The sequence below is a fragment of the Tauraco erythrolophus genome, chromosome 22, assembly GCF_009769465.1.
Source record: "Tauraco erythrolophus isolate bTauEry1 chromosome 22, bTauEry1.pri, whole genome shotgun sequence".
Lineage (NCBI taxonomy): Eukaryota > Metazoa > Chordata > Aves > Musophagiformes > Musophagidae > Tauraco > Tauraco erythrolophus.
Window position 1 is genome coordinate 6,342,790 of NC_141486.1, and position 16,851 is coordinate 6,359,640.

General features: G+C 46.7%; 1 protein-coding gene across 2 annotated transcripts; it reads left to right on the forward strand.

The window, feature by feature from the left end:
• Window positions 1-2,073: 2,073 nt before the first annotated feature.
• On the forward strand, window positions 2,074-16,132 carry DOLPP1 (dolichyldiphosphatase 1). 2 transcript variants are annotated; one of them, XM_086625232.1, is made up of 8 exons: window positions 2,074-2,151; window positions 9,596-9,696; window positions 11,316-11,400; window positions 11,684-11,783; window positions 12,628-12,726; window positions 14,064-14,192; window positions 15,082-15,171; window positions 15,638-16,132. In XM_086625232.1, the coding sequence occupies exons 1-8, from the start codon at window positions 2,076-2,078 to the stop codon at window positions 15,672-15,674; spliced, it is 717 nt and encodes a 238-aa protein (XP_086481358.1). In that variant the 5' UTR covers window positions 2,074-2,075; the 3' UTR covers window positions 15,675-16,132. The 2 variants fall into 2 exon arrangements, with proteins under 2 accessions (XP_086481358.1, XP_086481359.1); XM_086625233.1 differs by lacking the exon at window positions 14,064-14,192.
• The last annotated feature ends 719 nt before the right edge of the window (window positions 16,133-16,851 follow it).

Sequence of the window (16,851 nt, forward strand, 5' to 3'; positions counted from 1 at the left end):
GGAGTTTCTCTTGGTTTCCATGGTGTCAGACTGTGTACTCGCTACATCTCCAGAGCAGCTTTGTGCTTTCTTATGCTGAAGGAACAGAGCAAAGGCTGCTCGGTGTATTGACACTTTCTTCTTATGTTCAGGAAGGAGTGGGTGAATATAGCAATGAAGCCCACAATTTTCAGTACTTGTCATGGTACACAGATCAGATGTAATCCACTCTGCCAGCATAACTCTATATTCAATAGCTTGGAAAGGAGGAGATTTATTTAACTTGAATAATGAAAGCAGTAAATCACTCATGCTACCTTGTAGCAGCAGTCTTCTGCAGTGAACTGAACTTCTGCAGCAAATATTTGCTCTTTCTGTCTAAATAATACTACTTTAATGCCATTTTTCTTCTTGCAATGCCAGGAAGACTGTCAGCTTTGAAGAGCCTGTTAAAATTAATGGGATGTAATTGTAATTGCTATCTGAAAACAAGTATATTTCAACTACAGGAAAAGGAGTTTGCTCCCTATTCGTAGAATCATAGAATGGTTTGGGTTGGAAGGGACCTTAAGGATCACCCAGTTCCAACCCCCCTGCCATGGGCAGGGACACCCTCCACTACACCAGGTTGCCCAAAGCCTCATCCAACCTGGCCTTGAACACTGCCAGGGATGGGGCATCTACAGCTTCTCTGGGCAACCTGTTCCAGTGTCTAGCCACCCTCAGAGTGAAAAATTTCTTCCCTTATATCCAATCTAAATCTGCCCTCTTTCAATATAAAGCCATTGCCATATTCTGAAATCTTACTTGAAGGTGCAATTGTTTAGGGATGGAAATACTACTCCGTGTGCTTTCCTGACATATAAAAATTTAAGGCACCCCCTTGCCTATGTTCATCCCTTCTTGCACTGCTGTTGCATATTTATTTTTCTGTGAGTTTTATTTTTTAAAATCGAATTAACTTTGGTGGTTTGGTCTGAAGGCGTATTTGCCTTCTGCAAGCTTTTCTCTGTAATGCTGCTCGTGTCTCTCCCTTTTGAGGTGCTGCACTGTTTGTGTTCTGCTTTTTCCTCAGGCTCCCCGGGTGAGTATTATTTTCTGGGGTCACATATGGGAACATCAGTTTTGGTTTGGTCTTCAGAGAGGGTGATTTCAGTAGTCAAAGGTATCTGGGGAGGAGAGCAGGTATTCCCTGGACCAGGTGTTGCCTGGCCTTTGCAGTGCCTTTTGAAGGATGGGCAGAGCATTAGCAGCAGCACCCTGATTTCTCTTGGAATTCTGCCAGGGCTGTATTTTGTGCTTTATTTCCAGGCGCTGCTGGAAAAATCCATCCTCTTCCTAGTGTTATTATAAGGAAAAAGAAAATAAAGGGGGGGGGCATGGGATACCACCGAAAAACCGTTTTCAACAGAAAATTTCAACTTGTATCTGTAGTGACACCATTTATAAAGTGAAAGATTCCTTTTTAAAAACACATTTTTTTGGTTTTATTCAGAGGAGGCGGCAGCTCCGCCGCACCCCAGCCCCGACCTGCCCCCCTCCCGGCCCGGCCCGGCCCCATGCCCCCGAACGCGCGGGGCCAGGCCCCGCACCGCAGCAGGGAGGCTGCGAGGGGCAGTCCTCCCGCGGGCACGGCTCCCCACCGGCCGTGCCCGGCCCCCGAGCGCCGTCTGGCCGGCGGAGGGCGGCGGGGGCCATTTTCACCGCTAAGGAGCCACGGAGCCTCTCCCTGAGCCCCCCGTGCCAGCACCCCAGCGGCGCAGCTGATTGGCTAAGAACTGGCGGCAAGGAAAGCTGCTGATTGGCTAATCTGCATCGCTCTTTCGCCAATGACGAAGGGCAGTGACGCCCGCCTTTCTTTCGATTGGCTTTCTGGCTACCTGCGTCCCCCTCCTATTGGGCACCGTTACTAGTAGCCTATTGGCTTTGGCGCTCCCCGGGTTGGATTTTTAATTGGGTGGCTGTGGGTTGGCCCGTGCCTCACCTGCCGCGCAGCGTCATTGGGCCGCTGCTCTCCGCGCCCCCGCCCATTGGTCGCACCGCCCCTTAAGCGCGCTCCGATTGGCCAGGGTGGCCCGGCCCGGTATCCGGGTAAGATGGCCGCAGTCGGAGAGTGCTCGCTCCCCGCTCCGTGGCGGCCGGTCTCCCTCACTCACGTCGAGTATCCCGCAGGTAAAGCTCCGCGCTGCCGCCCCCTGGCCTCGCCGCTCCGCTGCCCGCGGCGGGCCCGTCCCGCCGCTCCGCGGCACCCCGGCGGGCCGGGCTGGCGGCTGCGAGATAGTGAGCCATTGAGCGGCCGTGCTGAGGCGGCCGGGCGCGCCTGCGCGCTGGGGGCGGCGGGACTCGCTGCCGGATAGTGAGCCGCGGGGGGGCTCGCGGTGCGCATGCGCCCTGCCGGGGCGCCGCGCTCCCGGGGCTGCCGAGCCCCGGGCGGTGAGGGGGGTCGGGTGCGGGGGGGGAGCGGAGCGGCGGCCCCGTCCCGCCGCCGCGGGGCCCCGGGGCCGGACCTGCCCTTGCTGCCTTCCCCTCGCCACGCTGCTGCCTCGGCCCCTCTGCAGCCCCCCCGGCACGCCCGGCCGTGCGTGGCTGCCCTGGGCCTCGGGGCAGGGGTCCCACCTGCAGCCCCGCAGCCCCAGTGCCGCCCCAGGGCAGCGCGGCGAGGCTGGCTGTCCCGTCCCTGCCGTGCTGTGGGGTGTCCGGGGTGGTGCCGGAGGTCTGCCTTGGGGTGTCGCAGGAGCTGTGCCCTCATGGCATCGCAGGGAGCCGTGCCGGGCAGGGCAGCCCTGCCCCTGAGGTGAGCCTGGCTGCCAGGCAGCTCCGGCTGTGCTGGGAGCGGGCCCTGGCGTCGTGCTGTGATCGGGCAGCGCTGTGGGATGTGCCCGGAGGATGACAGGCACAGGGCATCCTGTAGGACAGCTCTTGGCAAGGTGGGTTTGGGTACAGTCAGTGTTGAGAAGTGATGGGCTCCTGCGTGCGGGATGGGCTGTTCCAGCTGGGGCAGTGGTGTGATCCGTGAAAGTCCTGTGCCGTGTCCCGGTGGCACTGTGTGCCAGCAGCCTGGCCCCCGTTGTGGTAGGATGAATCCCTCATCTACCAGTGTGCAAGAGCAAATGGGTCTGTATCCAGACGGCAGCTGTCTGAGCTGTCTCGTTAGTACTGTGGTCTGTAGGAGCTCCTCTTCAGGTGCTTTGTGCTGTGCTTGTTTTGGGTGAGACAGAAAACAATTTTTTTTTCTTTTTATTGTAATAAAGGATAATAGAAAAAGCAGGGTGTGAAGTGTCAGAGTGTTAGTATCGACAGTCTGGTCAAAATGCACGTTTGGTGTTAACGCTGTTGTCGGTATTGCTGGCTCTCCTAGCAGGTCCCTATCTTGCCATCAAGCGTTACTGTGTGTTCTGTTTCAATAGCTGGATTCTAGTTCCTGATGAAAGCTCCTCTCAGTAACACATCACCTAAAGCTTCTGAAGTGCTCAGAGATCTTCTGGGTTGAAAGTACCTATTTAGGCAGGAGACTTGAAATGTGACAACACTGAAAAGATCTGGTGCTGGAAATACATTGTTTCTTGCCCAGTCTTCCCCCTAGTATGGCTGTTCTGTGGTTTTCTGTGGTACTTTTTGTGAAAGATTGCCATTTCCTTTTGTGTCTTCCATTTTTCTTCACCCCGTATGTTGTTCTGCCATCGCCCTTCTCAGATATGTTAATGTGACAGTTTGGGGGAGACGGGGAGATAATCTTTACAAAGATGAATATATCAGTACTGCTGTATTTTATCTCCTTATCTGAACCTGGCAGTATACACAGAGCATCCTGTGCGCTATTTGTTGGATTAGTTTGGGAAATGAAGGTGGTTGAAACTGCTGCACAAGGATTATCTGTCAGATCTTAAAGAATGTGGCATAACGCAATTATTTTCTCTCTACATTGGGTGCTTTTATACAGGCAAGTGGAGAAGATGATTGTGTGGAGAGGGTAAATCACTCCCGAGATTAGGGTTATGTATTGAGGGGATGAACACTCTGTTTGTCTTGGATGAAAATATGTAATTGTGGAAGCCTGTGAAGTGGAGACAAAGGACTAAAACATTAAAACAGCTGGAGTTACAAAATTCTCTTAATTAATTTTGGTCTAGAAAAGAGTTGCAGTAAGATGGTAGGTCTGATTCTTTTACCTGGCTTTGGGGAAAGTGCTCCAACTTTATTCAGAAAGCTGTTTACATTCTGCCTGCGTACGGCTTAAGTCCAGGTCCATAAAGCTGCTGGATAATGTATATTTATAAAATAATGATGTTGGCAGTGTGCTCAGCATGATGGAGTTGATGTAGCCTTATGCTGATAGAGAGGGCTCAGAATGAGAACTAGATCCTGCTTTTACCAAGATAAATTATTAAGCTGTCTTGGCATGTCATACACTGTTGTGTGTCAAACATCTTTTGCTCTTGGCTGATCCCAGAGACTGCCGGCCTGGAGCGCAGCACGCTGAGCCGCTCTGGCAACCGGCTCTTAACATCTCCTGTCTTTGAAGACTTCCAGTGCAGGACTGCTGTCATCCCAGCTTTCATCTGCCGAGAGCGATGGTCCCTCTTGCTGTGACCAGGTGAAAAGCAGTCACTGCGGGTTTCTGTCTGGCAGATGGAGCCTGCTCTTGGGCTTCTGCTTGTAATTGTCAAGGGGAGAAGTGTCTCCAGAAGGGTGCTCGTTCTCCCTGCCTTTATCTGGTGTTTGCTTATCAATAGTGATATAGTGCAAAACACCAAACACCCATCCTTACTGCTTGTGTGGTGGCTCAGTCCTCCTGGGCTTTCTGCGATGTCAACTTTGAGCAAGATCAAATGAGAAGCAGTGGATGAACGTTGTGGTAGTCAACTGCAAACTGGTCTGAGCAATGGGATCTCTGAGACTAGCTGAAATATTACACGTAGTGAATGTCAAGATCAAACATAGGGAGAAGAAACCAACGAGAGTGTTACTTGACAGTATATTAAAGGCTGAAGAGGACAGTTTTTAAAAATACCGTCCTGATAGCGCTTTCGGAGATGTTTGGTCCTGGAGCTTTTCGTGTCAGCAGCTGTGCTTTGGTGAGACCAAGGAACGATCTGGCAGTGTTGTGTTGCTGGCGGGTAGGCAGGAATAACCCTTCTTCTGTACATCTTTCCCGTAATCAGCTGGTGATTGCACCAGAGTTGTTAAATCCTTTGATGGATGTGTAAAAGCTGTACTCTGAATATGTCTAGTTGCTCTTTGAACCCTTCCCTTTCCACTTGGGATCTCTCAGTATCCTTGGCACTGAGCTTCGTAACTTAATGTGGTGGTTGTTTCTTTTCTGCTTTTAAGTTCGCTGCTCAGTAATTTCGTCAAACACTATCTCACGTCTAGTGAGAGGTAACAAATGTTTGCCATCTCTATCATTCATGACTTTATAGGCAGTTTTATCCTCTGTTTTCCTTTTTCAGCTGAAAATCTGAGTTATTTGGTATTTCCTGAGTGACTACTGTTTCATTCATGTTATCTCTGTCCCCTTTCTGTTTGCCTTTTCCGTGTTCACTATCCCTGTTTAGACGGTGACACCAGAATTGCATAAAAATTTTTGTAGTGCTGTAACAATGACTTGTTTTGCTCTTAAAAATGTTGTTCTTGCCTTTTTAACTGCTGCAGAGCATTGGATACTACTCTGAAGGTATTGGCTCACACTAAGCCTGAGGGTTTTTTTGTTTGATAACAACTAAACTAAATCCTGTCATGTTGTGTGTATAATTAGGGTTGTTTTTTCCCGTATGCGGTGCTTTGCATGGGATGACTTTGTGTTGCAGACTTAAAACTCATCTTCAGGGACTTCCTGTCTGTAGAGTGAGTTTCACTGGAGAAACATTGAGTTCCTGGTTTGTTTGTTTGTTGTTTTTTTTTTTTAATTACTATTTGAAGAAAAGAAAAAAACTTCCTCTCTTCAGTGCAGCTGGGATTCTTAGAGCTCCAGGACTTTCTGGACCGCCTCTTCTCATGTTGGAAAAATTCTTTAAGGAGAGAAACCTGGCATGCCAAGCCCTTTCTCTGCAGAATGGCAGACATTCTTCCTATTTTCTCACTTGGGAAGGGTGTTTGCTACAGTCAGGCGAAGTGGGAGAGGCAAGTGTGTAGAATCAGCCCGTCAGTGAAAAGGTGCATTGGAGCAAAGGTGCTCGTGCTGTGCGTGAGCTTTTGCTCAGCGGTTCTCATTGCTATTCAGTATTGGCGTGTGTTGCTTCTGTAGGAACATTTGTTCTGATAACCCTTGCTGTGATTTCTGTTCAGGGTGGTGGCTCACCAGAGAGGGCTCGTTTCATAGCTAAGCAACATCTGTTGAGAGAAGCAGATACCACTCAGTTGTTTGGCTTCTTAAATGTGGGGTTTTATGTTTAATCTTCCTGCAGAAGTTTCGTGCCTGATGCCTGTCTTTTACACTGTAATTTAAAGCCTTCTGAAGATATTTTTACTGTCCCGCAGCTTGTGATACCAGGATATGCGCAAGTAGAGGAAATGACGATCCGTCATGAATATTTACTGGTGCAAATGCGTGTGACACACATACCCTGTGTGTTGTCTGTGCAGCTTGCACATGTGCAAGCCCAGAACATGCGACAAGCAGCAGTGCCACAAATAGATGCTTCAATAGGAAGCAGTGGTGGTGGTGGCGAGGCTAGGTCTTGCGGTAGGATGTGGTTAGAGTGCTGTCGATTCACATTTTTACATTATATACAGGTTAAGTTAATGTGCTAAAGCTTGGATGTTTCCACTGAAAGACTGCTGGTTAGAATGTTGAATTGGAGCAGAAGTAGATGCTGAGTGAAGGCTGAAAAAAATAGCGTGCCTCTGAGCTATGTATAGTGTTTCACCTATTTATCTCTTGGGTGCCTAAAAATGAGGTAGCTGAGTTCTTTATTTTTGCATCTTAAGCCCCAGATGATGTTCAGAGGAGGCTGGATTTTAAAAAAGCAGAATTTAAACCAAAACCAAGCCCAAACTATATATTAAATAGATTCTCCTTTTGCATTTGATCCAAGGTTTTGTCTCTGTTCTTATTGGTTGGAGGAATTCCTTTAAAATTCCCAAGTGTAGTAAACGAAGAAAAAATATTTTTTTATAAAAAGGTGGGGGGGATCAGCTTGCTCAATCTGACTGGACTTCAAACTGTCAGCTCTCCTGCAATTCCCCTTTCTTTCCCTGGGAATAAGTCCCTGAGCGCACTGGAGCGTGAGAGGAGCTGGGAGTGACACAAGTGATCACGCTCCGAGGCCCCGGGAGCGCTGTGCCGTGATCAGCGCTGGCCTTTCTCTCGGAGCTCGCCTTGCCTTCTTCTCTGGGGATTTCTAGTCGTTTCGGGCGGTTTTAGTTCGTGCAGCTCTGCCTTGAGCCGCTCATCAGCAGGTACATTTCTGATGGCATTAGCGAGTTCTGGGGTAGCTCCCAGGGCATGGCGAAGCTGCTGCCTTCCCTTAGCGCACAGCTCTTCGTCTGCCTCCTGCCCTAGAAAAAGTGGCTTCAGAATGTGATTCTGTTTGATTCCTGGTTTTCTGCCTCGGGTGCAAGTGTGGGTCGTGTGCCGTTGAAGTCTGGGTGGCTTGATTTATCGGGTGTGTTATAGAATGGCAGATCTTGAGTTTGGTACTGCTGATGCTGTTTAAGTTAAAAGACTGCTTCTTTAAGTATTCTTCCGCCATCTGCACAAGAAGTAGACCTCCCTGAGAAGATAAATAATCTGGTTTGGTTTTTAGTTTTGAAGTGCTAAGCCTTTATGCACCATGGATTAACAAAGTGAATGACCTGCAATATGGTGATTCCTTGCTGAGGAGCTATCTTCATTTGGTAACCCTGGAATGAAGACTATTGGAAAGCATTCCTAAGGCTTTCAGGATAGTTTTGATTGTCTGGTGGCTTGTCTCATGAATTCCCTTGTCATTTAAGACAGGATAAATTTTGTACAGAGTTTGTGATTTGTGTAAAACCATAAGGGGCTTGCTTTGCCATTGCCAGGTCTGTCACTCTCATCCGCTTTGCATTGCCATAATACATTGTTCTGCTTTGTGAGCATCTGGAACCCACCTGATGCAAGGCTAACCTGCCCTGTGCTGCAAGACAAGTTTCAAATTGAGTGTCTTCTAGCGCTTTTTCAGATGAAAACCAAAACAGAACCTCACTTCAGTGAAAATCTAGTATTCTTGCAAGTTTTGTCCTCCAACTCTTGGGGATTTTGCTGGTGTTGCAAACTCAACTCCTGAAAGTAATCCTTGCTGCTGATGTTGCTGGTTCTCAAATCCAACCCAGAGTCTGGAATTCAAGAGGGATTTGTGCACTGTACCTGATGTCACCACAACTATGTGGCAATAACATCAGCAGCATGAACTTTGTAGCAGTGCAATAACTTTTTTTTTGTATTTCCCAGTTCCAGTATTCAGAGGCGGAGGTTAAAGTCCATTTTGCCAAGTGCTGTTTTAAAATGTGGGTGCGTGGGCTGGGGAGACTCAGTGTCTTGCAGTGGAATTGATCTAGGAATGAGTCCAATGCTCAGCCTTGCAGAGGCATCCTGTTTCCTTTGGAGAGGAGGGAGGAAGGATAAATGTATGTGGGGGCTGATCCTTTTGTTTTCACTGATGGGATGGAGAAGATCTGGTTTCTGGTGTAGACAGTACCCTGTCTTTTAAGCTGCTCATTGGGTTCATACTGCATTTTTGTAGTGACTGCTGTCTTTAAAGATTCTCTAGTAGATCTCACCCTCCTGATGCGAGTTGCTGATCTTGGAGCAAAATTAGTCTGGTAATTTTCGTTTCCCCAGAATTTATGCTGACCTCTTCTCTCCAAATACTTTTGTATGTGTCCTTTTTCAGGGAACAGAGGCAAGAGAAACTTAGATCAAAATACATAGCTACTCTTTACTGTTGTTTGCCTACTTCTGTGTCTGTGATAATTCAAGATAAAGGTTTTGAAGGTACCTTATGACCTCTTCTGAGGTCCCATTGCTGCTCCCTCATTCTCCCTGGGGGATAACTAGACTGTTGGACACACAAAGTCACTTCTGTGTGATCCAAGTGGGCTACTGGTTAAAAAGCAGTCTCCTTTTTCCCCTTTATCTCCTGCTATGTTTAGCTATTTATTTCCTCCCCATGTCGCTAATGCTAGTGTTCATGCAGACACATGGTGAGACAGATTAGGGAGCTGATCCAGCTGAAAACTAACCCATTTTAGTCAGGGAGTGGGAAAGGATTTGTTTGGGGGGTGCGTGCTGGTGATTGCTGGCACAGGGAGGCAATATGAATGAGGGGGAGGGAAAGCAGCCTGTGCTTGTGTTGGATTAAAGTGACTCTGGGCCCACACCCATGGTCATTGTTGTAACCTGGCTGGCAGTAATCTCAGCTGAATGATGCCAAGCTCCTCTCATCCCTGCTTTTGAACTTGCATGTAAGCACTGCTGCCCTCCTTGCCTCGGCTCCTCTCGGGCTGGAGCAGGAGTCTGCAAGATGGAGACTTGCTGCAGCGCTGAGTTTACCTCTGCTCTCAGTGGTTCGGGGCACTAGCTGACCCACGCTCTGGGGGCAGGCAAGTACCTGTGAAGTTTGAACTGATTTGTTTCTCCTGTTTGTTTTCCCAGGTGATTTCTCTGGTCAACTTTTAGCTTATTTGAGTCTTGGTCCGATATTCATTATTGTTGGCTTTGTAACACTCATCATATTCAAGAGAGAGCTTCATACGGTGAGTCCTTCTCTCCCTTCCCAGCTTCTCGTTATGGCAAAAGTCTTTTCCTTTATCACCTGGTGCTCCTGTATTCACACTTCTTTTTCTCTCTTTCAAGAGCAAGCTTAGATAGAGTGATCTTCCTGTCAAAGAACAGCAGGAGACACTTAACACCTGTACCAGGTTAAAAGACTGCTTAGCCTTTGCTGACTTTCTGTTACTCTGTGGGATGTTTTGGGCATTGTCTGCCTCAAAACATCGAGATGTCTGAGGAACTGAAGAATGCTGTTGCACAGTGAGAACGCTCCCAAGGTCCAGTAGGACGATAGTACTAGTAGATTCCTGCAAGATGGGCAGCAGGTGCAGGTGATGATGTGTGTAACTCAGTAGGATGTGCTTTTCTTGAACAGTACTGAGGCAGAAAATGGGATGTGAAATAAAGCCTACGGAATCCCAAGGGAGTAGATCTGCCTATTCCCAGCTGTGCATCGAATATCAAGGACAGAAGAGCCTCTTCTGTCCGAATGACCAGAAGGGACTTTTTTGTAACACATAATGCTTTCTGTCTGCTCTGACAGGTAGTTGGGAGTCGGTGTCATGGATAAACTCCCTTTAGGAGGTATAAACCTCTTGTAACATTTGCCCTCAGTAAGCAGATAAAGATGGGGCAAGTGAAAGTGTTTTGGCAGCAGTTTTCTAATATAGGGCCACGGTGTCATGGGAACCAGTGGCTCAAGGGACCTGGGAACAGGACTTCTGGGTTACTAAGCTGATGGTAGCTAGGGGAGGCAGCTGTTAAATTTTGGCAATCCAAAGGTTTCTTGTCGACCCAAAAGGGACAATAAGCTAGAGCACCTATTGTACAAATTCATAGGTTTTTAAATACAGGGGCTTGTTGGTAAGGAGGCAAGTGTTGAGGTTGACTCCCAGTTCGTTCTTAGCTGGAGAGAGATGTAGGTGGCTTGCAGCAGCCTGACCTGTAGCTCAGGACATAGAGTGAAAAATTGCTTCATCATCTGGAATGGGACTGAGTGTAAGGAGGCAGAGTGTCATCACCAGCTGGAAATTTGATCACAGCAGCAGGACTAATTTAGGGGAGGTGTATGGACTATGAAATTAAAGAGTAAAAATAAATGCTACCAGTCTGGCTCAGTCCAGAATGTGACTTCATTTTAGACTGAAGACAGTAACTTCAAGATTAAAATACTCGTAGAGGGAAAAGCCAGAAAGGCTAAAAAGTCACCTTTTTTTAGCTATTTACCCAAATAATGGTGTGTGCACTCCCCCTGTTGGTTGTCAGGGAAAGACAATCCCTTAAAACCTGCCCTGTTAAAAAAATGTCACTTTGCTTGCTGGTGGAAGTGTGGTAACAGAGTTGCTATACAGCATCACTTTTGTCTCTTTCTGTGTGTCATCTGCTGAAAAGCTGCATATACGCAACGTGTTGCCAAATACAAAAAGTAGGCTGAAAAAGAAATGCTTCTCTTCCTCAGGTAGAGAGTTTTGAAGCTGTTGTTTTTAACTAGTAGTCAAAAAAGAGCATTAAAAACACATGGTTTGGGGTTTTGTCAACAGAGAGCGCCTTGTAAGGACATGGATCTTTTAGATAGGATGACACAGTTGTCTTGCCTTCACAGATCTCCTTCTTGGGAGGGCTGGCATTCAACGAGGGAGTGAACTGGTTAATAAAAAATGTTATCCGTGAGCCTCGGCCCTGCGAAGGTATGGTATGGCCCCTTGGTGTCGTGGTGTCGGTTGATTTTTTTATTTATTTTTTTTTAGCAGAATTCTAGCTGTGGGAGGTTGGAGGGTGTTTTCCCCTTTGCCTCTTGTTGGCTTTGGGTGTTTGGGTGTAAGAAGGCTGGCAGAGCCATCTGAGCAGAGATGTGTCCTGTCAACTCGCGTGCACACACTCCAGCAGAGTGGTCTGGCTTCACATCTGGAGCGTTCCAGCTGCTGTGTACAGAGCATACCTTGACCATACTCTTTCTTCTTCTCTTCCCAGAAGCCCATTCAGCAGTGACCACAAAATATGGGATGCCGTCCAGCCACTCCCAATTCATGTGGTTTTTCTCTGTCTATTCCTTTCTGTTCCTTTATTTAAGGTAAAAATTCGGTGTCAGGTTTTGGCTGTTAGTATGTTTAAACACCTGAAACAGATGGCTCCCTTGCTGTGTGCTGCTTCGGTGGCATAGTGGGATGAAATCTGAGGAACTGCAGAGTTTGCTGTGGCTGGGGTGGATGCAGCATGCCTGTCTCAGTCTGAATGTAGAACTGTGTTACCGTGGCTGAAAACTGAAGGGTACGAATGGGCCTCCTGTCTGGGTACAGGTCTTCCTGAGTTGCTTTTTCTAAGCCATGAGGATCCACCAGTGTGAGGGAAGGGGAGGGGAATAAGGAGGAGGAAAGAAGAGCTGCTTTCTCATGTGTCTACGCAGTTTTGTCAGTGGGGTTGTCTGCCATCTTTTAGGAAATACCTGTTGCCCGCTTGCATGACCTTTTAGTTCGTCTCCCTTACCAAGTACTGGTTTTACATGCTGCGCTGTGCTTTTCTGAAATTTTTGCTGGGGAATGGCTCTGTCTCATGGCTCCATGTGTGGAGGAAGACAAAACTCACAGTTCCTCCTGGCTTTGTGGACAACGGAGGGACTCTGATGTCTTGGCTCCCTGTTGCATATGCTCAGCATGTGCCTTTCACATCAATTGCAGTAATTGTGAGTGTTCTGCCTTCCATCACAGAAATCCCTTTTAACAGTTGGAGAGAGAGAAGTGTGGCTTTCTGGCTTCTCTTTAACTGCTGCCAGTGGGACAGATTGCTGCTGGGATGGTATTGAGCTGCCCATGACCCCACTGGAGTAGAGCTTTCCTAGGGTTTCAGAGATAGCGAGAACAGAGATAAGGACTGCTCAGCTCCCTGCCACTGTGCTAATGGCTCTCCATCTCTTTCAGAATGCACCAAACAAACAATGCAAGGTTTCTGGATTTACTATGGCGACATGTGCTGTCCATCTGCCTCGTCACAGTGGCTTTGCTAGTCTCATATAGTAGGTATGGAGCAATTGTTTGTCTTACGCTCTCATACAGTCCTGTGGCCCTTAACAGCCAGCAGACCTGTCATTCCTTGTCCTGCATTTCGTACCTAATTCTCCACAGCTGCATTGTACAAGTCAGAGCTTTGCAGAAGTTGCTGTGTTGCCATGAGGCCCTTCAAATAAGCAAAGATGTTACATGTGTGGTGCTTCACAGAAGCATTTCTAAAGCCCAAGATCAGCTGAGCCCATACCAAATCCCGCTGGTTCCATTGCCACGCTCCAGCCTCACCGCCTTGCCCTCTTTCCGGCAGTAATCGGGAAAGCATTGCACCATGCCTTGGCACACCAGCAGCAGCAGCATGTGAATTGCTACAGTTGATCAGACTGATTGTTTTGCTTGAGCATTAGTTAATAAAAACACTTACAGCTGTTTGACTTGCAAGATTTAGCTGTGTTAAGATGAATAAAGAAAACGAAACTTCGATAATGATTTTTTTGCTTTAGTAGATTTTAAATAAATAAATATATATGTACATACACACACATATAAAATGAGCCCCAGTGACTGGAAACCAGACAAATTCAGGCTAGAAATAAGGCCATGTGTTCCAAAGGAAAGTAAAGACCTGTTGGCACAAGTTGACTGTACACTAGAGCTGATTCCTTATTACTGGTTATTTTTAAAGTTCTGGTGAGAGAATTTCATGAGATATATGGTCTAATTGAAATAAAAATTAATTTGAGGAAATCCAGTGGCCTGTGCTAGGCAGAGGGTCAGATAAGATGATCTTAATGGCTTTTATGATATATGGGTGAAAAAAATCTTGAATGTGACTCAGGTGGCTTGTGCACAGGTCACAACAGACCATTAATACAACGTTCTGAGTGGGTGCAGTCACAGTAAGCACACTGGTAGCGTAGCCTTCGTGCTGTCACGTTTGAGAGCAAGAAGATCATAACAAAAATGCTGTCTATGTTCTTAAAAGCCTTTAAACCTCAGCTTTGGTGGCTTAGAGGGGGCTTGTCCTGTCACTGGCTTTGGAAAAGTAGGAAACCAACAGTAATAGTTCCTCAGTTAATCCAAAGATAAGTGAAGAATGTGTAGGGTTATTGAGTTAAGCTCAAACTAGAAGTGCTCTAAGCTGGAACTGCTGTAGCAGGGAAGACAGTTTTTCCCTATTTTTTTTCCCTGTTTTTTTTGCCAGCTTTTTAATGAAAAAAGTAAGATATCCACTTTTAGCATCTGGAGGATAACTTGCTCAGAATGTCTGAGGGTCCAGGAAAACATCAGTCGTTGAGTCATGCCTCCTCTTGTTTTAAAGCCTGCCTGGTGACTCTCTTCTTCCACTGCAGGGTTTATTTGCTTTACCACACCTGGAGCCAAGTCTTATATGGAGGTGTGGCAGGAAGCATTATGGCCATAGCCTGGTTTGCCTTCACACAAGAGATATTAACTCCTCTCTTCCCAAGGATAGCTGCATGGTAAGTCTCTCTATCCTGTGGAGATTTTATTCTTGCAAGTCTGCATTCCGTGGATTGCTGTTTTGCTCAAATGAGTTCCTTACAATGAGCTGGTAACACAGGTGTAGTTAGAATTACCTAGAATCATAGAATCACAGAATGGTTTGGGTTGGAAGGGACCTCAAAGATCAGCTAGTTCCAGCCTCCCTGCCACGGGCAGGGAAACCCTCCACTACACCAGGTTGCTCAAAAAAAACTCTTCCTGACCAATTGGTATAAAAATTGTACCTTGCATCTGAAGCGAAACAAACGTAATGATACTTCAGTCTCTAAAATTTTGGTTGTAGCTGTGCAAGCCCTGAATGAGCCCAGATTTGGCCCAAAGCTCAAGCTTCTATGAACCACCGAAGTTACAGATATTCAAATTGAGAATTCCTGCATCCTGTTCCAATTTTCCTTATTGCTTGTGTAACCTACTTGTTCCTCCGTGTTTTCTTGTGCATGCCTCTATTAAGGATCATATATCCTTGCCTGATATGGGCGCGGGAGAGAAGAAGTTTAAGCAACTGTTGCGTTTGTAAAGCCCTACTGAAGTTGTGAGGTGTGGCAGAGTGCTGGAGGAGCTTTTCAAGCAGGACAGACCTTTCGTAATGAAGGTCTGAGAATCTAGTGAAATTGCAAAGCCATTTAACGTAATACAGTCTGGAAACATTGTATAAGGAAAGAAAAAATACCAAGAGGCTCTTTTAAATTAAATTAACAAGGAGCTCCTTTCCCATACTGAAGGGTAATGGAATAGTAATGTTAAGTCTGGAGCAGTTTTTGTGCTCATTTTTTAAATTTTGATTAAAATTGTGGTGGAGAAAAAGTCTAATTATTTCCCCCTTTCCACCACCTTGTCCATTTCCAGGCCAATTTCAGAGTTCTTTTTAATCCGAGACACCAGCCTCATTCCTAACATCCTGTGGTTTGAATACACAGTCACGAGAGCAGAGGCGAGGTAAGTGATCTGGGGGGAGGAAGAGCTGTAACTGGTTTGGCTTGTCAGATGTAATTATTAATTTATTTTCCAATATGTAGATAGCTGCTGTGGGTAGAATAGTGTAGAGTCAAGAAATACCGAGTTGTGGGTTAATTACTGCATCCGGAAGGTGAGTCTGTTGGCGAGAATGTTTCATTTAAGCAGGCAGCATTTCAGCTCCCTAGCCTGTGTTCTTGGCAGCAATTGTTTCTAGTCTTGCATCCACCCGTGAGCTTGTGCACGCTTAAGACATGGTGGCTGTTCTAGGACTGGAGAGAGTGGGAAGGACTGGTCTCCCTGTAGAGTAGGGTGGGGGCAGATTTATTTGTGGGGGGGGCTAAGCAAAGCCTTACTTTGGTGGTCCTGTCGTTTGCCCCCTGGTTTGCCCCAGTACCCTGCAATAAGGTTGGGGCCACCTCTCTCACCCTGTCCTCTGCCGTTGCAGAAACAGACAGCGCAAGCTGGGTACGAAGCTCCAGTGACTCGGGAAGCGTGGGGACCAGAGTGCACGTTTTAACGGAGACAGACAAGAGCAGAGACCTGGGAGCAGCAAGGAGCCTTTTAACAGACGGACCAAAGGAGCAGGCAGGGACCATACCCAAAAACCTGAAAGCCTTTGCTCTGCTTTAGCAGCTAGCTGGATGCTCCCTGATGCATGTGGGACTGTGCAGGAGTAGAAACTCATTTTCAACACAGATGCACATTGCCAGTTGGAATGTACCATCATGTCTACGTCAGGGGAGGGGGGAGAAAATGCCTGGTGTCATGTTCGGGGGAGGGAAAACCAAAAATGAATCCTTTCTGTGACTTTTTTTTTTTTGCCAGCATGAAATATACACGTTATTTATTTATTTTTTTAAATGGAACTATTGTTTTTGGGGTGGGTGAGGCATTGATTGTGTGTTTCGGTTTTGCTTTTTGTTTGGGTTTTTCTTTTTGGAAGAAGATGACAAAACTAATCTCAAGTTGATCATGCTTAATTAGGGCTTTTAAGTTTTAAAAACTACTTAGGAGGGAGGGGGACCACAATGGGGTGACTTAGGCAGAAGGGAGAAGGTGGCTTCCTTTCCTTTCTGCGACCAGTTTGGGAGATCAAAATCAATTCCAACTGTACTTTGTACAGATGGAAAGAAAGACTAAAGATCTGATTTTTTTAACACTAGTGATGATTCTGCAGGGAAGCCTGCACGGATATCATTAAGGGGACTGTGTGTGTAAAACAAAGGAAAAACTGAAATATACTGACTATTTTATTTTTTTTCCCACTGCTGCTCCTGTTGTGTAATTAGCAAGAGTGTCTTTCTCAGAATCTCTTCTAGGTGGCAAGGCTATCGTACATATCTCACACTTATTCCATCTCTTCCTGTACACTTTTATTACCTCAGGGTTGCTGTGATCCGTACAGCCGATGGCACTAGAAGGCCCATGGGTTATAAGCAGTGCTGGGCTCCAGTATGAGTCAGCCCAAAGCCTTACAAAATTCAGTTGCTAGTCTCTGTCTTGAGCACTGGATTATTTTTTGTGCGTTAAAGCTTAAGGGAGGGATTTTTAAGACTGAACAAAGTGACAACCATAAATGAATAATAAGGCGAGTGACTAAAAAGTAGCTCAGCTGCTGTCTGAATTATTTCTTGAAGAGTCCTGTTAGGATCCAACCAT

Bases quoted from the DNA above. Each gene is read 5' to 3' on its own strand.
- DOLPP1 (XM_086625232.1), top strand. From the start codon at position 2,076: ATGGCCGCAGTCGGAGAGTGCTCGCTCCCCGCTCCGTGGCGGCCGGTC. The intron at 2,152-9,595 runs GTAAAGCTCCGC...TTGTTTTCCCAG, and splicing joins TCACGTCGAGTATCCCGCAG to GTGATTTCTCTGGTCAACTT. The intron at 9,697-11,315 runs GTGAGTCCTTCT...TTGCCTTCACAG, and splicing joins TCAAGAGAGAGCTTCATACG to ATCTCCTTCTTGGGAGGGCT.